Genomic DNA, 23,532 nt, shown 5'->3' with positions numbered 1-23,532 from the left:
TGGAATTTTTCATAATGTACTATTTTATATGCATATGTATTATATAAGAGTGATCAAAATGTTGCTAAACCAGTTTTCTTTAGATCTTTTTTTAATTTTTTACCACTTATGTATTGAATTCCACAAAGTATGTTCAAATTTTGACAGTATTTCATAGTATGAATTACTTTTGATGTAAAAAAATGCAATCATTACTAACATGTGGCCTTCCGAAAAGGCTTTAAGTTTAGGAAACAAATCATATTTGATAGATAGCAACTTCTCCATTTAAGTGGTGTGCTATTGTACATACTACAAATGAGTCATATTATATGAATATTTATATATTTAGATAACCAAAGTCGAAATTAATTGGTTTTTAACATTTTGATCACACCTCATAGGTCACTAAATGAGACCCGATTCTCAATACTTTTAAATGAATTACCTATGAAATGATGGACTATGATGTAGCTCGTCGTTGCGACTGTATCTTGAAATGATCTTATTTATTACAGTATGTTTATGAAATGTTCCATTTGAGTTATAACTTATTTCACCCATAGATTTAATGAATTTGAAATAACATTCCATTGTGCCTCGAGATTATTATTAATTAATTCTCTTTATATACAGTATTTCATTTATTTATTGTAAATATTAATAAATGCCATAGATATTTTATTTGTTTTATAATATTTTCAATTTATTTATAACAATGTAATTTCTCTTGTTTAAATGTGCATTTGAGATTATTTTATATTGGATCATTAGTCTGCGAGAACACCGTTGAAGTTGTTTTTTTGTATCTCAGAAATAACAATCTTAATAAATACAGATAAAATTCAATTTATTGAATGAACTTTGCCTTATTTCATTTGTTAAAATTATCAATGTGGAAAATTGATTATATTATTGATGTGTGAATTTGCAAATAGTTGACTTACCAATCCACTAGGTTCGATCAAATAGTTTGTAACCAATTTGTCAATAGTAAAAATACCATTTTTTTTTTGCCTTGCAAGAATCTGAAATAATAAACCAATTGTCCACAATGGAAATTTGAGGACAGATAAATTCCTGTCATTTTTGATTAATGTCGGCCATCAGACAAACTGTGATCAATATGGTGTTCATTTTGGTAGAATGTATGTTTGAAAATAACTGAATAAAAGATAAATTTTCCTCGTTTTAAGGGACATCTGAGTGTGATTACGACCTTGCTAGTCGGGAACATTGAATTTGCATGGTTCCAACAATTCATCAACGATAAATATACTGAAGATTGATATACTTACCCCAAATATTGCTTTTTATATTGGTTGTAGGCATCTTACAAATGTCGTTTACTTATTTTTTTTAATCAAAGCTTTGTTCTTAAAATGAAAGTAAAGCAACGATGTTTATATTGTGGAGATTGAACAGTATTTTCAATTGATTAAACGGTGTATATCAAACATTATGTTTTATTGCAAAATATCTTAAATACAGGATCTATCTTCAGAAAAATATCTTAAAAAGAATAAACTATCACCTCATGCAATATTAAAAATAATGTTATACATTAGAATCTATGAATTTCTAACACTTTATATTCTTATTTTTGAAATCAGTGGTACATAAATATATATATTTTTTGTTAGATAAATTTGTATGTTACATTCCAAGTGTACATCTTGTTTGTTTAATCCACTTTGTATGGATGCGTAGTCGGGGTTGCAAGGTTTTTAATGTTAGCGAAAATCGGAAATATAGAAACGTTGCAATGTGGTTTCCATAGGATTTTCTTTTAAAGTACTTGGCGTTTTGACAGCTAAAAGTCTAGAAGATGGCTTTTGACTGTTGGAACTAAACTAAAACCAGTAGTTCCATATGTGAACCATCAAGTATTTTCATAAACGTACCAAAATGAACACTTGAACTGTAATATATATATATATATATTGAAAGTCATGCAATGATTTAATAAAAAATATATGAAAACCAATACGAAACTTAATATATAAATAAACGTTATAAGGAAATGGTGTATGGGTATATGAATAAAATAAAAGGAATAAATTGAATATTTTATAAAAACTCATAAAAAAGCAAACATTTCCAAAATGCACAAATTCATTCAAAATAAAATACTTTTTAATTTATGAAATATGAAACATTCCCTATATATAAACAATGACACTGTCCTATAATTCAGTTAGAAAAAATAAACACACGTATTTATATAATTTCATTCGTTGGTTTTGAAATAATTATTAATACTCTGATGATATTTCCTATTGAGTATTGAGTTCTGAAGTTTCAACATTAGCCGAGGTATATATTCATAGGACAGGTCGATAAATATGTATACAGAAAAGTTAGTATATATATGTATAATACATAAGATTACGTAAAAAGGGAAAAAGCATTAAATTATCCATTATGGATTTATCATTCGACGACGACGTTCATAATTTTAAATTTAATAAAAATATTTTATTCATTTTACATCGAATACTATCAAAGTCACCCGCAACCTAATGAAATGCAGAATTGAGATCGATCACAAAGTATAAGTAATATATTAGTAGGGAATTTTGTCATATATATATCATATAAGGTTAACGTTGCAGGTGACTTCGCTGATACAATTATGAGAAAATATTAGATAAGTGTATAAATATACATATATAAAGTTCAAAGAGGTTGACAATACAAAAAAGTAACATCACTCGAATCCAAGAATATAAAAATAAAGCTTTACGAGTGGTGAGCGTCGGGCTGACATAATTTGAGTCACAAATTCAATTAATTTTACAAGTGGTGTACGCTAAGCGGGCATTCGGAATACAATACTAACACTGCATCACATCCAACCTCTTCGCATAAGACATAATATATATATAATAATAAAACGATTACAAGCGATCGTACACAGATTGAGATTACGAGGATTAAGTCATACAATGCATCGTTACATACTAGGTGTGTTGGTCAAAGGCTTACAAAAATATCGATATCTGGTCGTATAAAATATGTTCGATTTATAAATGCGTTTCAAATAGTCTTTTCAACAAATCGAGTCCTCGTCAAAGTGTTCGCGCGCGCCCCCCCCCCCCCCCCCTTTGTCTACTTTCTCTTTTGAGTTTTGAAACTCACCGAGAGCACTTGGCCGTTGACTGTGTAGCCGTTGAGCGCTCGGATGGCCTGAGCGGCCTCCTCATAGTCGCGCATATTGACAAACGCAAAGCCGCGGTTCTTCTTTGTCTCGGCGTCTTTGATCACTTTGATCGAGTCGATGGCCCCGTACGGCCCAAACAGTTGCCACAGGGTGAGTTCGTCGATGTCGTCTCCGATGTTGTAGACGTAGACTGTAGTGCGACCGGCAGCCACGGCCACGGCCGACGGTTCAGCTAGTAAGAGTGGTAGGGCGTGCCCGGCCGCCGCCATAGGATTGTAGCGTTGGGTGCCTTTCGTCAGGAATGGGAGGGCTTTGCCGCCGACGAGGACGGGTTGGGGGGGGCGCGGGGGGACGGTCGAAAGAGGGGCGGTGGCTCCGGAGCCGCCTTTGAGAGCGAATTTGACGGTGAGAGGGGGAGCGCCCACGGCTATCGACACTCCGTTGAGCCTGGCGATGGCGTCCTCGGCCTGCTTCCGGGTCTCGAACCTGACGAAGCCGACTCCGTGAGCCACGCGACTGTTGGTGATGGTGCCGCTGGGTCTGAAGAGCGTGTTCAACGTCTCCAGCGAGGTGTCGGCCGGCAGGTTGGTCACGTAGAGGTTACACTCGTCGATGCGGCGGCTGGGCTCCGGGTTGAGGAGGGCGAAGGCCACCTTCAGGGCTTTTCCGTGCACGTTCAGCCCGTCGAAGGCCGCTCGGGCGCGCTCGGCTTCTTCCGGGCCCGTGAATTCCACGAAGCCGTAGCCGCGGTTGGCGACGAGCCGGCAGCTGTGCACGCGGCCGGCACTTCCGAACAACGACTGCAAACCTTCCTGTGACAGCTGCTCGGGGATGAAGTTCACCATCAACTTGGTCTGCGAGACGAGCGGCTGCGGCTGCGGCTGCTGTTGCTGCTGCTGTTGCGACTGTGGATGCGGGTGTGGGTGTGGGTGTGGGTGTGGGTGTGGGAGCGGCAGTGGCAGCGCTAGCGGTAGCGGTTGCGACTGCGCTTGTATCTGTTGATGTATGGGAATGGGAATGGCGGCCGGTTGGTGGTTGGCTAGCGGTTGGTGTTGCAGGTGGTGGTGGGGCAGCGGCTGGAGCTGGAGTTGCGACAGAGCCATGCTGATCCGAAAGCGGACCGGCGACCGGCGACCGGCGTCCGGTGGCCTTTCTCGCCTGTCTTTCCGCCTTTGGGCTTCGGCTTTGCGCTGACGGTCCAAACACTCGCTTTCGCGGCCGCTTTGTTTACCTCCGCCACCGCACGCTTCGCTCACTTTCGCCGATATCTCCACTCAAACTGGCGCTACTGTGCTCGAAAAATTACTAACGTACAATACAAATCGTTCTGAATCAACGCTTTGTAATTTCCTTCCGAAATCGTTCACCGAAATTGCTCTTTTTCAGGTTCGGTGATTACTAGTCAAATGTGAACCGGTTGTCCGAGCCAAAAACCCTCATGGCCGTTAGGCTTGGGCATAGTAGTTCGCAACTGAGATCGCTCAGTTTGGTTCGCCGCTCCTAAACGAACTAGTTCGCTCTTCTAGTTCGTCAGCTCCCAGATCGAATCAGTGAAAGGCAGATCGTTCGCTCGTTTTAGCTCGATGACAGAATAACACATGACGCAAAAAATAATCAAATTTTTTATATATTTTTTTAGAAATAATCAACAATTATATTACTTTTAGGTAGTGGTTAGTTCTTATAAAAAATATCACTTACACTTATAAAGTTGTTACCTAACAATTAAATATAATGACTTGTTTGAGTGAGATCGTATTTTATTTAATTTTATTTTATTGTCACAAATCAATACACACTCGCCATTACAGATTTGCTCCAATGCGACGGGTGTACGTTAATGAAATACATAAACAATCAGAAATCAGAAATACAGTAATACATACATATACAATCGGAATATATAGAATATAACAATTAATCAGAAATAATAATGATAGTGACATCTATGGATTTCAGATTACTGTGTATAATTAATACAAATTATACACAGGCAGATTTTTGTGACAACAGGATTAGATTTAATACCAATTTTCAGGAACCGTTTCAGCAATGATCAGATAAAATTGGCAAACTCTGATAGAGAAACGATCGATTTGGAGTCACAAAACCCCCGTATGTATAAAAAAAAAATGAAATAGAAAAAAAATATTACATATTACTATGTAAAAATATCAATTTGGACACTTTATTCGATGAAAATAGTGTTCTACGTTCATTAAGGACTTGAACTTAAAGTATATTACAGAAATTAATTGATTGTTATTATACATTAGAAACATAAGTTACTTGATAACAACAGTGTCAAAGTTTTAAAATTTATTTAACGTTCGGTTAACATCACTCTCGCTCATTCGGTCACGAACTAATGAACTTAGTCTTGTGTAGTTCGCGAACGAACTAGATCGTAAGAGAGTGAACAAGACGCGCGCGCATGCGCATGTGCAGTGAGCGAGCGGCAGTATTAGTGTATTAGTGTAGTGTGGTGTAGTGCCGTCCCACTCTCGCTCATTCGGTCACGAACTAGTGAACTATAGAACGAGGAGTGAGGGAACTAGTTCGATTAGTTCACCTGTGGGAGCGCTCTTACGACCTAGTTCGTTCGCGAACTACACAAGCCTAATGGCCGTTGGTTGTCCTCTCACGGCTTCGGCTTTTGTTTTCTCTCTTTTACTCTGATCATCTGTCAGTCGCTCTAGAGTCTCCCGTGGGTCCGGCCCCCGGTGATCCCGGCGCGGACCGCCAGATGCAGCGTCCCTCGTAAAAGCCGGCCTCGAACTAAGGCAGGCTGGCTCCGTAATCCACCCAAGCGATCACGGCGAGCGCTCATTGGCATCATAGAAGCCCTCCATAATAGAAGGAGTATGGCTTCTTCCATAGTCGTGCCTCACCGACTATGTCTACCGACTATACTCGACCACGTGTTCGACCCAAGCCTCGAACACGGCGAGCTCTCAGACGCTCGTGAGACTCCGACCGAAAAGGTCTTGGCGTGGCTGGTCTACCCTTCCTGACCAGCCACAGCCTACTCGATCCACAGCCTCCGCCATAAAGGGGCACAGGCGCCGAGAAACTCCCCGGCGCGCCATCTATTCATCAATAAAAACGAGATCATAACCGTTACTCTTTGTATAATTCCCCCACCCCGCACCGTTCCAGAGCAAGCTGATCGAGACGACGACACACACACACAGCCACTGGTCACCCATACATATACACACATTACAGCTGCTGCAGCTATCGTTCACCGGTCGCTCTAGAACTGGTCACGAGAAAACTGGTTGACCAATTTTAGGGTGTGACCAGTTTTAGGGTGTGACGGGTGATCACGTGTGACCGATCTAGAGCGACGGGTTGTCCTGTGACCGGTTCACATTTGACTAGTTATCACCGAACCGCATGGTTCGGTGATTACTGGTCACAAATTACTCGTCACAAAGTCACTAAAATCTCTATGACGGAACATCTGGCAGCCGAAAAGTCCATCATACTAACGATAACTATCATAGTAACGAGAACTTGAGTGCCAAATATTGTGTATTTCGCGATTTTCATGGCAAAAATTGTCTTTGTGACCACCCCAATGTGACGAATTGTCCAATTACCGTAATGTGAGCATTTATTTTTGTCTTCAAAACGGAACATCTACCAATTTTTGGTAAAAGTGAGAACGCCCGAAGAAGTGATCACGTCTTCAAAGAAGTGATCACTTCTTTGAACTCATGTCTGGCACCGGCATAATGGTAACCAACATCTAGCCCCGCTTTTCCTGTCGAGCGTTCTCACTTTTACCCAATTTTTTTTATTTGACATTTTAAACATCAAATAATAATTTTAAGAAACAAAAATATTATACCTTGAAATGTATTTGAAATACATATGATATGCAGTGCCGGCCTTACACCCAATCGCGCCCTCGGAAATTTTTTTCTAAACACCCTTAGAAAAAAAAATAAAAAAACTAGATTACCATTCTCCTTTTTCCCGGCCTTGGGACCTTTCTACAGTAAAAGCATAGAAACTCAAATGTTTGGATATAATTCTTGTAAATTGTGCCGTTTTATAAAATTTAATACAATGAGTGGATTAATTTTACCTTGAATTGTATTTGAAAGAAAGGAAGAAATTGATAAGTTCACTACTAATTATATCAGATTTTGAATTCGGCTTTTTCCAGTAGATTGTTAGACTATAATTTGCCGAGTACAAACGTTAGACCTTTGGCGCTCTAATTTTAATTTTAAAGCGCTATTGGCGCATCGAGCGGCGCCCTAACTTATGTGGCACCCTCGGGCACCGCCCGACCCAGCCCCCCCCCCTAAAACCGGCACTGATGATATGTACGATATGATTATTTCGCACAAAGCGATCTCGTACACGTTATGGGGGATGAACGAATGAGACGACTGGCATGTTGATGCACGTGTTTTATTTATGACAGCTGAAGGCAGAGTGAGTAGCCGCTCTCCGAACCCAGCCGAGTTGGTCCCTACTCGCAGGAAGGTAACCAAACTCGACCATGTCGTATAGCGAGCCGCCACAACGTCACTAAAATTTCAATCACGGAACATCTGGCACTCGAGTTCTCATTAGTACAATATTTCGTGTGTTTTGATTGATGGTGTTTTTGAATGCCAGATGTTTCGTAATCGAAATTTTAGTCATAGATATATAATAATAGCTTAGTGAGCGTAAATTGTCGGAAATTACTCTAACCCATTTATCTGGTAGTCTGCGCTCATCATTGTTTTCATGATTGATTGTGATTTATGAGTGAAATTTTGATTAACTCTCTTCCATTTGGGCCTTACAGGGATGTTTTGTATTTGTAGTTGTTTCTTACATATTTATTGAAACTGGCTGTAGGTGCAAGGCATTCCTTATGCTATATTTTATTTGATATTTTTACTTTATCTGTTATTATTAAATGCTATTTTTTATGTTTATGTATGGATGTATTTATGTTTATGTTTAATTGTTATTTTGTTTTTTTTCTTTTTTGTGTTATATTTTTTGACCATTGTGGCGCTTTAGGAATTCCTGTTATGCCACAATGGTCTGTTTAAAATAAATAAATAAATTATAATAAATATAGATGCGCCCTTACGGACATTTTTGGTCGGAGATCTTGTCGCCATTTACTGAGGGGTGCGGGGAGTTCAACTAGCGGGGAAGTTGGGAAAAAAAGTGCCCAACAGTGGTAGGCATTGGTACGCAACCAGTTTTTGTACATATGTACATGCACTGAAGTTTTATTTTATTTATTGGACACTCCGCGTGTATGTTACTATAATAAAACCATCATTAACTATTACAATATTTAAACATTAGAAACTTCCACAAGAATGCATTTAATAACACCTGTGGCAGAGGTTGTCGACCGCTATTCCATTAGTGCATAGAATCGCGCTGATATTTCATTATGTTGAAATACTACTATAATTGAAGACATTATATATTAATTCTTACATATGATATGTGATGCCATCCGCCTTTTTATGTTTTCTTGAGTAATTGTAACACAATTTCACTGAACACGTTGGCATTTTCGAAAAATGTTATTCTATATCTATGACCTTCCCACTTAGAAGCTCAATAGCTACTGAGAGTTGGACCGTGCACTACTTTGTGCATGGGTTTACAGGGTGACCGGCTTACAGTGTAAGGGCGCATCTATGGTTATTCTATATCTATGGGAATAATCCGTTTACCAGTCCTATTTATCCAATTTGATATGTTCTAATTCATTCTCTAATGCAAGCACATTTCCTCCACTCGACAACATCCTTTCGTTATACATAGCTAAATACAGGTTTCTAGAAGATAACAAAAGTTTCTCGAAAATATCACAAGATTCTAATTTTATTTTTCTAATTAAATTTATTTTCAACACAAATGATTTTTTTATGGCAATTCCGTTATTGTAGGTTAATGTTGCAAGCTGGCAACACTGCGCCACCAGCGCTGGCTGTCAAGTTTTGGCTTTAGTGATAGTTTTGTAATAGAATTTCAGGATGTTTCTAACACAGACTCTGTTGAAGAAAGCTAAAAGCAAGTGAGGGGTTCGCATATCACTAACATGGACATATCATAACTGTTGATATTGTCATATTCTCAAAAGCTAAACATAACCTATTTTTGTAGACCATCGCCATAATGCGATTTTTCAGAATTAAATTTTGTGTTGTAATAAATAGCGATAATAATTTTCTAAGCCCATCAAATATTTTATGTTATGTATACTGAGAAATCACATTTCACCAATTCCAAATTTAAATTAATTATAATTTAATTAAACTATAAACTTTATTTTCTTTTGAGGTATATAATGGTATTGATGGAAAGCGTCATTAGTAAGCACACATTTAATGCAACTCGAGAACGATTGGGTGACAAATTGGAATTTGAAAAATTCGATCCATTAAGTAAATCAATATTTTTTATGGCATATTTATTAAAATTGTGTAAATTTCAATTAAACGTGTTATGTTTTATTTTAGTTGGACTGAAAGTTATTTATAGAGAGGCAAAGAAGATTCGTAGTGTGAGGTGAAGCTTCAGGACAATGCCTCTCATATGCATATATCACTTCAACAGCATTTCTTAGTCTTACTTGTAAATTTGATGTTAGTTTTTGTTAAATAAATAATAGTTAATTATATATTGTCTGATTTATTACTTAAAATACCACTTTATTTTTCGTCATTTAAAAGTATACTTGTTTGCATAACATTTTATTACTAAGCTGCAGTTGATGAATCTAAATCGTCAAGTAGTATCTGAATGGACGGCTAGTGGAAATGATTATTTTAGTTTGTAAGTATAATTTCGTTAATTAATTTCCAATAAAAAGCACCTTTCTTAAAAACAGTCACGAAACCACAATTGAAAGAATATTACTGGAATGATATTTGATACGGTGAAAAGTGCATGTAATTATCAAGGGAAATAAATGAAACAATGTTTTTTTTATGTATAGTCTAATAATGATTTCTCATTTTTATTTATATATGTATCTTAATATTGTTTACAATATTTATGTATATAAACCTTACTCGAGTTATTTTATATATATTTAAATATATTTTGCCTAAATAATACACATATAAATCTATCTCACTTCAATGAATTCAATTCTTCATTTAAAGGCATCAAAGAGCATTTGAAATGTTCTTAGTAAAAGAGCTGTATAGTAAAATAAAAACATATTATCACGTAGTTTAAAATTATTCTTTAAAATGACATTTAAAATATGGGAGAAGATGCATAGTAAAAAAGTAACAATTAGGAAGATGTTTTTTTTCTTAACGATTTAGGTTACAGTATTCTATTTGTATATCCCTAAACACGAGTGTTGTTCAAATCATCACGAATTGATACATTTTTGAAAAATATTTATTATATACTATTTTATTTGTTTCTCTATAACATAAAAAATATAAGAGTCGTCTAAAATGGAACATAATCCGAAATATAACTAGAAAATTTGAAAAATGTCTCCAAAAAGCAACATACCTAATATTAGAATTTTATTAAAATACAACGTTTAATACTATAGTTAATATAAATAAAGTGACTAGATTTACATATCAGTGTAGCATTGTAGCGTCAATTATAATGGTGATTAATTTTCACATTATTTGGGGGACAAATTCAGTAATATATTATAATTTGATATATTCTACATAAAAATTATTAAAGTTTATTTTTTCTCTAGAACACGTAGTATGTATGTATAGGTTAAAATTAATGCAATAGATTTTCAAATATGAAATGCGATTTTACAATAAAGGTTATTCATATTATTTAAAAAATATTTATTAATCTCATAACACTTAAATATTGTTCCCTTTCAAATTAATAGAAGAGTAAAGAAGAATTTACAGTCAAAATTCTTAATTTGTTTTATTTTGTGAAGTCTACTTCACACATGTCAAGAATGAATTGGTAAAACAACGATTTCATTCCAGACATTAAATTATTATTGAAATAACAAGTGGCACATGAAAATTCTTCAGACGAGGTTATAAATTAATGAATATATCGTTGTATAGATTTAAATGCAAATATTAAAGGAATGGTAACTTTTTCATTTGTAATCGAAAATTTATCTATGGTGAAGAAGTAATTTATTAAATTGCCTTGTATACATAAATATAGTTTTTTTTCAACTTTGGTGTATTCCAAATTTTGTACTAATTAAGAAACACACTTTGTAAGAATGTTTTGGGGTTTATCTGAATTATATAGATTTTTTTCTTTTTGTAGATCCACATACATACATATATTATATATAATGAATTGAAATGAAATATTGCAAGATTTCTTTAGGTACACAATGTCAAAATACATTTTGACATATGTATTTACAACTTTGAATGAAATTACATTTAATAGAATATTTTCATACATACATATATAAACTTATTATTTTTAATACATTCACCTAATAAATAATTCGCTAGTGCCAACATATTTTTTTAATCAAAAGTAAAGAAAAAACATTTATCGGAAGTGCTGATTGAGAACTATTTTCACAGAATAATATTTTTAAAAATAGCATGTCTTAAATACTCCATAATTTGTTATATATATATATTTCTTAGGCATAAAATTCTGTTTTGGAACTCATGTCATAGTCGGCTTCTTCTATTTTATACATTTCAATGAGCTGGAATTCAAAGTAGATACGTTTTTGTTAAAAAATATTTTAGATGCATTTATGTATATTAGTTAAATGTCATCAAACAAACACTTACATTATCAACTTCTTTTGCGAGTTCTTCCAATTGTTTATCGTGGGTAACTTTCAATTTTTCTTTCTCTCTGCCTTGTTTGATTGTCGCAGTCTAAATATTAAGCATCAACGTATCACATTAGAAGCAAATCGAAAATAAACACTCAAGATAGTAATTTAAATTTCTATATGTACCTTTCTTTCATCCATAAATTTCTTTGTAATATTTTGTTTCTTTTCTCTGAGTCTTCTGTCTTTTTCTCCCTTTGTTTTCAAAGTTTTATCATTTGCAACTTCTTTGCTCGTTTCTACAGAAATTTTTGCTTGGCGTGCATTCATTTCTTTGATATCTCTGAAAATGTACATAATAATGAATATACATATTCTTTTTTATGATTTTATTTATAATTTTAATTATTTTACAAACCTTTCATGTTTGGCTTCCAATTGCTTCATTTGTGATTGCTGAGCAGCTTCCATTAATTTAATTAACAATTCTCGTTGTTCTTGCAGCCGTTGTCGAGCACCAGCCCAATGTTCCCTTCGTTGTCTTTCTGCAAGTTCGCTCCACTGTGCAGTTTGTTCAGTGACTAATTTTTTTACAGCAGGATCTGATGTCAACTCGGCTTTGCTAAATTATGTTACAAAACGTATGCAATTTGATTCTTTTTTTCGTTATTACCACAATAAATTGTGATCGAATAATGATTAGTGTAAATAAATAATTACTTTTTTCCTTTGATGAGTTTTTCTATGGCAGCACATTGTGATTTTTGTATTGCCATCTTTTCTTTTGCATGACGCTTTCGCATCATGTCTAATTCTTTTTGCTGTTTTCTGCCAGTTTTTTGAAATCCTTTCTCTTGTCGCAAAGATTCCACTGTTATTGGTTCAAACACTAAAGGAGGCTCTGTAAAATAAATTAAATTAGAATATAAAAAATATTAATTTCATCGTCTACATCAGGGTTTCCCAAACTTTTTCTGCAATGGAACATTTCGCAAAACCGAAAATTTTAACGGAACATTTGGCTTATTTTTTAGTTTGGGTAATTCGTACAAGCAAATATTAAAAATGTTGTTAAAAAACAAATTATTTATTTAGTAATTATTTTAAAATATAAAACTATAATATAATATAAACATAAAAATATGAATAAATAAAGCACTTAATGACTGATAATTCCGAGTCCTAGAATTGCATATCTTTTTGATACTAGGCACAATATTGGTAAGTTGCATTCTAATATCTGGTGTGATGTCTAGCCTATTCTTGCACTTTGACTTCGTTGCAGAATTGTATTTTTTTATCAAAAGATGCAATTCTCTTGTATTGAAATTATTATACTTTTTTTCCTAGTAACGATAAGTTAACTTCATTGCACTTGGTAAAAATATCTGCTAGATAGGCAAATTTTAGCAACCATGAAGGATTTGTTAAAACTTCAACAAAATTTTGTCTTGATTGATTTTGTGCGTTCAAGAAGACAAATAACTGACTTCAAAGTTCATAAAGTCTTAATAGTGCTTTTCCTCTGGATATCCATCTCACTTGTGAGTGATAAAAGTGCTTTGTGTCCACTGCCCATTTCATCGCACAAAATTTTAAATAATCTGGATTGACGTGGTCTTGATTTTATAGTTCAACACTTTCACGGTTTCATCCATAACATTTTTTAAATTTGTGAAAATTATTTAGTCACCAGTGCTTGCCGATGCTGAATACAATGTCAGCCGGTCAGGGAAAAACAATACACCCCCATCTCTTTCATGAGTGTGGTGTGAGAAAAAATTTTCCTCCGCCTGTACTTATATAATAGATACTTGACGTCATAAACATCAGTTGATGTTGATCATAACTCGCCTTTCAATACGAAGTAGAAGTTCTTTAAATGTGTTGTAGTGTATAAAACCTTTCCGAATTGTCGCAGAACACCTATTCAGGTTCAGCGGAACACTGGTGTTCCGCAGAACATAGTTTGGGAAACCCTGGTCTATATTAAAAACATTTAACTGACCTTCAACTTTTTCTTCAACTTTCACCTTTTTTTGTTCCGATTGTGGTCCTACTCCACCAGATTCTTCAATACCCATTGATTTCATATTATCGGAACGTTCTTTAGCTGCACCCATAAATGCTCTAGGATCGGAAAGGGCAGCCATAAAATCTAAAATTGAAATAGACATTTTGTGAATACGTATTATTAGGAGTTGAAATTATCTAGTTTTTATTTTGGATCAATGATTACCTTCAAAACCATCCGGCACATAAATTTTAAGTTCAATATTACAGAACAACATTGGTAACGACATTGGAAAGTTTGCTTCAGTTCGCAATGATATATGCCTGTATCCTGCTTGGAGTCCATCTAATGGCAATATTCGTTGACCTAACAATTTACCACTTTCTTCGTATACCCCAAACCTCAATACAGCGAGATCGGGCAACACAACCTAAAAGTATTAAAAATAAATTAAATAATTTGTTTTGATTGTTATCTAAATGATAAAAACAATATTAAATTTACCTTTCGGAAGAGGAAAGGCTCTTCATTATAAACGGGATTCAAACCATTCGCTGGAACCATTCTAGTTCGAAATTCTCTTCGAATAGTATCAGTAGGCAAACCGTACATATCTACTTCGACGTAAGTTCCTACCTTTTTATCAGACAAAAACTGACCTGCAATAACCTGAAATATAATACAACTATAGATATTTGGAATTTTTAAATGGTTAATTAAAGGTTGGTTTTTTTTAATAATCCAAACTCACTTGAACAGCACATTGAGCAGCAATTACACCATCCACGGGGGCGTCGGCAAAAGGATCAAAGTTTCTGTCCGCTCTTCTCATGAAGTCTGGCTTCAATAAATAGCCGCAGTTTCCATTATACTCAAATTTTCCTTGATTCAATTGCATGGGTAAATCAGATGTTTGAAAATTCAAGGAAACCATTTGACAACCGGCATTCCAAAACACCTTGAAAATGAATTAATTTTTTTACCGCATTAATTTTATAATGTTATTGATTTGAGAACAGAGAAAATTAATATATTTACTTGGGGCATGTAATTGGATGAATCAGCTCTGGTTCCTTTGGGGTAGATTCGGGACATTTGTCTTTTATTGTAATTAACAAAATCAATTGCTTGTTGTTTCAGATAATTCATTCCAGCAGTTTCGGCAAAAGAAGACATGTTGTGGTGAATATTTTTCTCTATAAAAACAATTCAAGTTATATTAAATCTTAAAAATAAATTATTTCAATATGAAATAAGCATCAAGTTCGTACGTTCAGCAACATCAAAGCCTTGAAATTTAATTGGTTGAGCATAATTGACCATTGATGATAGCCAAGGATGGACGTTAGTGGTTGATCCGGTGTATGGGACACATATTTGTGCTGGAGCATCATCACCAGCTTCAACAGCTGCAGCTACAATCTCTTCAGGCTGAGAAATTATAAAAAAAACATGAATAATACAATAAATTACACTTGAATGGTATCAGTTAACGTAAGTGAATTACCTTTTTATCTAAAACTGCTGCAGAAGCATCTTCTTTAATTTCATCTTCAATGACAAATTGACCTTGTTTGAATAATTCCAATTCTTGTTTTTCAACTTCAAGCTTCAATCTTTTATTTTTGATTAGGATTTTCTTTTTTAGCATACACGGTGGAGGAAGCACTATGCCAGGTTCCAACTACAAAATAAATATGAAGAATTACTATATGATTATTGAATAATTACAATGTTTACACGCTCAAAGTAACTATCCAATTCATACTTGAAAATCTGGTAAAGACTCTTTTAGTAAAAGATCTCCGAGGATTTCATCACAATATTTAGCCAATTTGTACTGTTGAGCCTTGCAACAATGATTTTCAAACGACAAAATGACTGGATAGTCTGATGTTACAAAAGCCGTATCTCGAAGAGCATATATCACGTCTTTGAATAAAATATCTGTGCACATTGCCATTCCATGTGTAATGATAGGCTCTTCATCTTCACCTTTACCATCCCAGCAATCTAATTCAACACATCTGCAAAAATTATTAAATTAGTTTAAGCCAGTTTAGATTGTAGTTAGAGAGATCAGTGATAATTATTTCTATACCTGCAACCTGCTAGAAGAACCTGTCGATACATTTCTACGGAACTCTTACCGCCGAATTGCCTTCCAGATAAATACGTGTTGTGTGAAGAGTTTATGTAGTAGTGAGAGAGGGGTTGATCCATTTCCATGTATATATCAAGTCTATCTAAAAATACGGGTGCATTTTCGTCTGACATCAAATATCTGATTAAACCGTCCTTTGTTAATTGTTCTGAAAGATATTATATATGTATATATTTCAATATCTTAAATGTAAAGAAAATGAAACACACGTATAAAAATATTCTCACTGGCATTTTTGGCATCATCGTTTTGCTCATATGTTGTTATAATTTCAGCGGCTCTTTTTTCGTCGTACAGTGGATATAATATTTCATTTAATCGAGGATCACGCTGTTTTTCATTGAGAAAGTTTATGAATTGATCTAGATTTATCGTGTCCGCTTTGCCTTGAGTGCTAAAAGAAATATTTTTTATTTTTAGTACATTTTTAATAAATTGTTGTAAATATGTACGCAGAAAAATACTTTTTATATGACTAACATTGATCGAAACAGTTCTTCGATGTCATTTCTGGGACAAATTTTATGATACAAAGCGTAAAATTTGTCGAAAGTAAATGCGTCTTTTTCAATTGTGTCCGATTTTCCTGACGGTAGCCCAAGTTCAGATAAACATTGGTATACAAGTTTCTCCGTCTTTCCTGAAGCGAATGTTCTAGCGACAACTTTCACAGGGACTTTTCCTTTAGGATCAGTTAAAAATCCTAGGCGCATCCAACTGAAATTATCATTATTAATTATAAGAAAAAACAGGCCTTTTCGTACACGTGCAACGTGCAAGTTCATAGTTTATATTATAATTACAATATTATTTGATAAAAGTGTATAATCCGTAAGTAACTAATTATAATATTATGTTTTAGTATTTACAACTCACTGCTTCATTAAATTAGTGCGTGGACAAACATTGTTCAATTTACTGTTGTGAGTGATGAGACGTAAGCCTGCTTGCCAAGCCTTGTGAAGAAATTGTAATTTGCATGCATTAATTTAAAAAAAAGCATATATAACATTAACAAAAAATGCAGAACATGCAAAAAAAAAATATATATATACATATATATATAATGTGATAAATATATTTATACATATGTATATTATATTAAAAATTAATTTAGATTTTTAAATAGTCATTTGTGATCAAAATTATATAAATATTCAAAACTTTGAAGAATTTATAAAAGTTTATGAATATTTAAAGCGGCTAATGCCCTGATAAAAACTGGTCAATTTTTTCATTGATTTCACAGCCATGTAAATCTACAGCATTAATTATACAATATGTAATTGGAAAAGTAATCCAAGAAGTAAATTTTAATTGTAATTAATTTGTTATGTTAAGAATTAAACTATACATTACATATGTATATGTAAGTATGTTTGTAAAAAAAAAAAAACTATAATCAAAACTGAGTATGATTCAGTAAGACATGTTACATACTCTTCGTTTTAAAATTCAACACATTATTTCATGCAAAGTGGAATTTTGAATAGACAAAATTTCATGCATATTCAAAACATAAACTGTAACATATAAGCAGTTGACATGCAATATAAAGCAAATTTTTCTCTCGGCAGAATAAGTTAAACTCACTGTTTCTTAAGACAAGTCATGGGACAAAAATTGTTTGCCTTCACATTGTGTGTTATTTTTCTCAATCCGTCCAACCACACCTAATTGGAAGAAATATCTCAAAATTCATTGATATCAAATAAATCCATCAAATCATAACGAAACATTGACATATAGTGTTAATGTTTTTTTTTTATTTGATGAAATTTAAATTTGATGAATATAATCAAATTGAAAAAAAAGTGAAATATATTGATACTTTAAGAATATGATAATGGTTTCAAGATTACCTTGGCTGTTGCTGCATCCGGACAGACTACATGCTGCATATTGATGTTAATATAATCCGTTCCACTGCATATAGTTAGTGATTTGTCTTCTAAGTTATCCCCATGTTTATTTTGAAGGTTAGAGAATAGCTTTGCATCCTATAAAAAAATATTTTTTATAGTAAAATAATTATACTATTCGAATATATAACATACAATATAAGATCTTTATTTACCTTCGGTAATCCTCCAGCACGGATATCACTAACTTGACACAATTCGATGACATCACCTTCCTGATGAAAAATAAAAACATGTCAATAACACTGTTCGACAAATGACGACTTTGTTTTTGGTTCAGAGACGAGATATGACTTTTCTTATAGATCTATGCCCAGTGAACACGAACCTGGTAATAAAAAATGTCGATTGGCTCGAGATTCGTAGATATATGTGTTTTTTAAATCGCGCGATTTTTCTATATCTTGGTGTTGTTCGGTCGATGTATCAAAATCTGTCAATTTTCTGTTCAAAATGAATATTGGAATCTATAGTCGGGTATTTTATCTTTTATTTGTAGTACTTTTCAGCTTTCAAATCTCTCTTAAGTAGTCGTCCAGTTCAAATCAAAAGTCAAAAGTACGTATTTTCACTTGGGATTTTTTCCAACTGTTAATACTATTTTATATTGTGTATTTTCTGTTGAAATATGTTTATTGGGATAGTGTTCTAGCCACATTATTTTTTGTTTTCGTTTAAAAGGGTGCTGAATTTTAAATCGGTAAAATTGCGAGTTAACATCTCGTACTATTATTTACTCGTATTTACACGAATATGAATAGAATTAATAGGGATAATATATTAAATTGTCTTTATATGAGAATTAAATAAAATTCCACTTAGAAAAATCATATTTAGACTATTCTTGTGGATTAGTAACAAAAATTCGTTTATTTTATCGAGGTAAGCCAGTTATCAATAGAATTTTTGAAGAATAGTCGAAATATGTATTAACAGAAAATACGTACTTTTGACTTTTGATTTGAACTGGATGACTACTTAGGGAGATTTGAAAGCTGAAAAGTACTACAAATGAAAGATAAAATACCTGACTATAGATTCCAATATTCATTTTGAACAGGAATTTGACAGATTTTGAGACATCGACCGAACAACACCAAAATATAGAAAAATCGTGTGATTTAAAAAACACATATCTCCAAATCTCGAGCCAATTAACATTTTTTATTACCAGATTCGTGTTTACTGGGCATAGATCTATAAGAAAAGTCATATCTCGTCTCTGAACCATTTTTCGTGTTGAACAGTGTAATTGAACATTTGTAAACTAGATTGAATTTAATAAATAAATAAATACGAAATAGCTTTCGATAAAACGAATAAGTATTGCGGATGTTGGCGGAAGTTACAAATCTCGTAACAAATATTTATGTAGGTCAGGGCTTCAACTTGAGATTTATTTCTAGATAATTTTAATTGAAAGCGACTTACTTTTCCTTCGCTTTTCCAGTAAATGAAGAATCCATATTCATCAACTTTAAACAGGCATTTTGTTTCATAATCAGTGTTATCTTTGTCTTCATTCCAACGGTCGAACGTGGCACCCTTTAAAAATAAATTATACAATGATAAAAACAATTTATTTATGATTTATTAGAATCATAGTGAAGCTTACCTGTAGAAGTGGCTCCGGTACTGGTATTTGCCAATAGAATTCGAATTTTTTTGTCATTTTCGTGCCAGGGTGTTCTTATTCTGCACCCTAGGGAAATAAAGTTAGAGCATGTAATGGAATAATATTTAATATGCATGTGTCATCAATTTGGATAGTAAATAACAATGAATACATTCGTGCCGAACGCATTAGCAATTACACACGTTCTATGTACAGACGGTTAGAAACAGTAATGTTGTGATGTTAGAAACGAGAGAGAGAGAGAGTTATCTCATTCAAATAATGCAAGGCAGTCTTATTCAATTGTAAAATTGCCAGCACACCTCCGGTTATTTGTATAGCTAATCTAATAAACCTAATTTTTTATTGTGAGATGCTTTTGTTATCGTTCAAAACTACGCGTTACCTTTTGAAGCAGTGCTACTTTGGACCAATGAAGATCGTATGTAAAAGCGCGAAATTAAACGCGTATAGGTTTTTACGAGAAGAATAGAGCTTCACATATCACAGTGGTGTAGTCCAACGAAGGGACAGACTTGCACTGAACACATGAGCGTGACCTGAAGTCTGTGTGGAAATGCTTCTGGCAGATTCAACCTATTATGTAGGACGTTGTTCAGCGAAGGTCGCGAAGCCACTCAAGTTGTCAAACACGAGTACATACGGACTTCTGTGCAGAAACCTTACAATATTTAAATCCGCCAGTTCCTTTTTCAAACGTGCCCTGAATGTGCTCAGTCACAGTTCTCAGTCTCCACACGTTACTAATTAAATTAACAACTAGAAGTCATGTACGTATGTACATACATGCGATTATAAATTCTGTTTAGGGAGAACTCGGCGAATGACTCTTCGCGAAATATTTACTTAAAGTTGGTTTCAACTGTGACTACGTGCTACATTTGTCTGTCCACACTGTTGTAAGAACTTTATGTTATACGTACTTATCATTAAAGAGAAGAAAATTTGAGTATTTGGGTCATATTATGAATCATGCAAATATTATATATTATGTATGTAGTTCATTACCCAAGGGAAAATGCTGGTTGAATGTGGTCCCAGTAGAAACAACATTCGCCTTTTAGGTTACTGTTAGTTTACACTCGAATACGAATCTACATACATACTAAAATCGTCTCTTCTGTAAATTTATAGGTATAAATAATTTATGTAGTTTAAGTTTGCCTACGTTAACATCAATACATATCTAGTTTAGATAGGGAAACTCGCTAAATTGACTATCTCTATATGGTGAACGGTGTGTTTTTAAGTCAGTAAGATAACAATATTGGTTGAACAACTCTAAATAGAAGAACATTAGAAAAAGAAAATTTACATCTGTCGATCATGAAAATTATATATGTATGTATCTATGCCATATTCAAATTGTTCACGCCGGTTCATTTATGAACATACTGGTTTGTTCATATACGTACTATTGGTTTTAGTTAAGTGCTAACAGTCAAAAGCGGTCTTGAAATAGATTCACCAGGTGTCGCATGAAACTTTTAGCTGTCAAAACATTTGAGATATCTAGTATTTAAATCCTATGGTAACCACATTACAACGTTGCCATAATTCCCGTTTTCGATAATATTAAAATAAACATTTGATACAACCCATGGTAAGCATACATACTTGCATACAGGAAGGGGCAAACGATTGAGAGTATGTATTTAAACTTGTGCCTAATAGTTTGTGCATGAACAAACTAGTTCGTTTGTCAATTCGTTTTTTCTATGTATGTACACTAAAACTGACCAGATTGGTTCGAGTATGAACAAACTAGTTTGTATGTCAATTCGTTCTTTTGTGTACACTAAGGGCCGGGCCGCACCGCTCAACTCGCGAACAACTTAGTTGAAGGCGACCAGACCAATGCATGCAGGTAGATGGGACATGCCACACTCGTCAACTTGTTTGTCGCACACATTTCCATACATTTTTTCGTGTCGTGCAACAAGTCAGCCGACAAAGTTGTACGGTGCGGCCCGGCCCTAAAACTTTCGTGTTCGTGAATGAGCAAACCATTGTTCATGAACGAACGAAAAGTACACTTGGACTGTAACATATACATATGAGCCGTTACAATCGAAAGCGCCATAAGTTCACTTTTCTTCATTTCGAGAAATACCTCGCAAAACAATTAATATAATGTTTTGCGTTTGACAATATTTAAAAAATACTGGTGACCTGTGTAGTACGTTTATTTTTTTTTCCAAGTTTCTGGACATATCGAATTGAATGTGGACTTCGGGTAGATTTCGCTTAGTGTAAGTGCGAGCAGTGCACGACATACCTACACTGTATACGTTCTGTGCTTCTGATACTTTAGTTCCGAATTTTGCCTTATTAAACTCGCCAGAAAGATCCAACTCAATTTTAATAATTGCATCTGTGCACATCGAAAGGTTACTCGTCATCTGATGTGCAATCTATCATTCGTGAAGTCGAGAATTGCGTTTAAAGCAGCCATCCAGTTAATCTGTGGTTCAGTCTGTCTGGCACTTGTCGATCGTTTGCACCGCATCGCTCATATGTACATATGTACATACATCACTCATTGGAATAGTGGATATACATATGTGCATATGTACATCTTAAGAAAATTATTATTTTTTTCTTATCTGAAGAATTCTTAATTCATTACAGTCCTCAACTTTCAAGGTGTAATAAAATACAGAAAAAATTACCATTCTTTTAACAGATTGCGTGCATACTATTAACATATTTATCTACATTAACATTGTCTTCTGAGATTGATTGTAAAATACAATAAATTATAAAATAGCTACACGACTTTTAAAAAGTGCCACTGTTGGCATTTTTTGACATGGTCGAGTATGTTGGAATGTTACGAAATGTGAGCGCAATGAAAAGTGAAACACTAGAGATAATATTGAGTGCGTTGAAAGATTGATGTCATACTTAACTACAATTGAAAAAATTATTTCAATCTCCTCTAATGATGGGATTAAATATGTATTCAGTTTATTTTCGATATGTATGTGTGGCATGACCGATGCTGGATCACAAATATGTACACAGGTATAACCTTTGAACAGTCGACTCGTGAATGTAAAATTAATAAACGAATTCGGGTACGTGGTTACGCGTTTTAATCTCTAAAAGGCCGGATGGTGCTTAGCGTCGACTAAAAATACCAGGTGATAAAAAGTGAAGAGTGCGTGTCGTCCACAATGGGCAAACCTGTGACAATGAGTAATGCGACATATGGCGTTACTGGGTACCTGTAACGATAAATTGATTTTGAGATGTTATCTAAACCAATCAAGACAGAAATCAATTAGACAAACACACACACACGGTTTGTATAATATCCAGCAGGTAGACCAGTGTGCAATAATTTTCATAAATGGGTCATGTTGGGTCACTGCTTCACCCCGTAAATCTGTTTTGATATCGAGCTCGCATTGAAAAATGTACCATATACACACATCTACATATATATTATATACATATGTATATACAATTTAGGTTTAGCATCCGAGAGCGAAACTCAACGACGCGAAAATTTTCGCATTCGTGCAAAATTAACATTACCTTTATACACGCGGTGACGATATGAAAAACACATTGTTACAATTCAGACATACAGATGCTGCAAGCATGTGAACAGAAAAGAGTTTCCAGATAATTTTCCTACATTTAACATATCAGTACGATTTTCAGATGATAACAGCAATTTGTCAATGCCTTCTGGAAGGAGAGAATGATGTGTGGTGTGTGGTTTATTGTATGGAATTCTTTTCAGAAGTTATAGAAATATTCAGAATTTGACCCCATTACCTTTCAGTCAACAGTTAAATGCATCGATAATTTGAACATGTGTATTATAATGTACGTGTAAAATTATGTTATCGATACAATTTGGTTCATCTTAAGAAGGAGCAAATATGCAGTTCCAA

The 23,532-nt window shown here is 34.1% G+C and overlaps 3 protein-coding genes across 5 annotated transcripts in view; 1 reads left to right on the top strand and 2 right to left on the bottom strand.

Moving 5' to 3' along the window:
- Window positions 1–2,041: 2,041 nt before the first annotated feature.
- On the bottom strand, window positions 2,042–4,368 carry fne (ELAV like RNA binding protein found in neurons). The gene has a single exon (XM_077439366.1). The coding sequence runs from the start codon at window positions 4,243–4,245 to the stop codon at window positions 3,091–3,093; it is 1,155 nt and encodes a 384-aa protein (XP_077295492.1). The 5' UTR covers window positions 4,246–4,368; the 3' UTR covers window positions 2,042–3,090.
- Window positions 4,369–8,237: 3,869 nt separating this feature from the next.
- Window positions 8,238–9,802, top strand: mRpL33 (mitochondrial ribosomal protein L33). Its single transcript, XM_077439853.1, has 3 exons — window positions 8,238–9,197; window positions 9,464–9,567; window positions 9,643–9,802. The coding sequence occupies exons 1-3, from the start codon at window positions 9,157–9,159 to the stop codon at window positions 9,693–9,695; spliced, it is 198 nt and encodes a 65-aa protein (XP_077295979.1). The 5' UTR covers window positions 8,238–9,156; the 3' UTR covers window positions 9,696–9,802.
- Window positions 9,803–10,112: 310 nt separating this feature from the next.
- norpA (no receptor potential A) overlaps window positions 10,113–23,532 on the bottom strand; it is a 28,403-nt gene continuing 14,983 nt past the window's right edge. For 2 of the 3 annotated variants that reach the window (XM_077439834.1, XM_077439835.1), the window contains exons 2-22: window positions 19,604–19,690; window positions 19,420–19,533; window positions 18,144–18,203; window positions 17,929–18,066; window positions 17,660–17,739; window positions 16,547–16,783; window positions 16,294–16,460; window positions 16,004–16,214; window positions 15,671–15,929; window positions 15,410–15,586; window positions 15,174–15,333; window positions 14,941–15,098; window positions 14,654–14,860; window positions 14,407–14,571; window positions 14,128–14,332; window positions 13,897–14,046; window positions 12,609–12,789; window positions 12,307–12,510; window positions 12,075–12,231; window positions 11,902–11,991; window positions 10,113–11,813 (exon numbers count right to left, since the gene is read on the bottom strand). In XM_077439834.1, coding sequence (XP_077295960.1) covers window positions 11,745–11,813; window positions 11,902–11,991; window positions 12,075–12,231; window positions 12,307–12,510; window positions 12,609–12,789; window positions 13,897–14,046; window positions 14,128–14,332; window positions 14,407–14,571; window positions 14,654–14,860; window positions 14,941–15,098; window positions 15,174–15,333; window positions 15,410–15,586; window positions 15,671–15,929; window positions 16,004–16,214; window positions 16,294–16,460; window positions 16,547–16,783; window positions 17,660–17,739; window positions 17,929–18,066; window positions 18,144–18,203; window positions 19,420–19,533; window positions 19,604–19,660 — 3,246 coding nt within the window. In that variant the 5' untranslated portion in view covers window positions 19,661–19,690 and the 3' untranslated portion in view covers window positions 10,113–11,744. Of the gene's footprint in view, window positions 11,814–11,901; window positions 11,992–12,074; window positions 12,232–12,306; window positions 12,511–12,608; window positions 12,790–13,896; window positions 14,047–14,127; window positions 14,333–14,406; window positions 14,572–14,653; window positions 14,861–14,940; window positions 15,099–15,173; window positions 15,334–15,409; window positions 15,587–15,670; window positions 15,930–16,003; window positions 16,215–16,293; window positions 16,461–16,546; window positions 16,784–16,942; window positions 17,023–17,659; window positions 17,740–17,928; window positions 18,067–18,143; window positions 18,204–19,419; window positions 19,534–19,603; window positions 19,691–23,532 lie in introns of all 3 variants that reach the window. The other variant, XM_077439836.1, reaches the window with a different exon arrangement.

Source organism: Arctopsyche grandis, chromosome 10, assembly GCF_051622035.1.
Source record: "Arctopsyche grandis isolate Sample6627 chromosome 10, ASM5162203v2, whole genome shotgun sequence".
NCBI classification, from domain to species: domain Eukaryota; kingdom Metazoa; phylum Arthropoda; class Insecta; order Trichoptera; family Hydropsychidae; genus Arctopsyche; species Arctopsyche grandis.
This window is presented reverse-complemented; position numbering and strand designations above follow the sequence as displayed.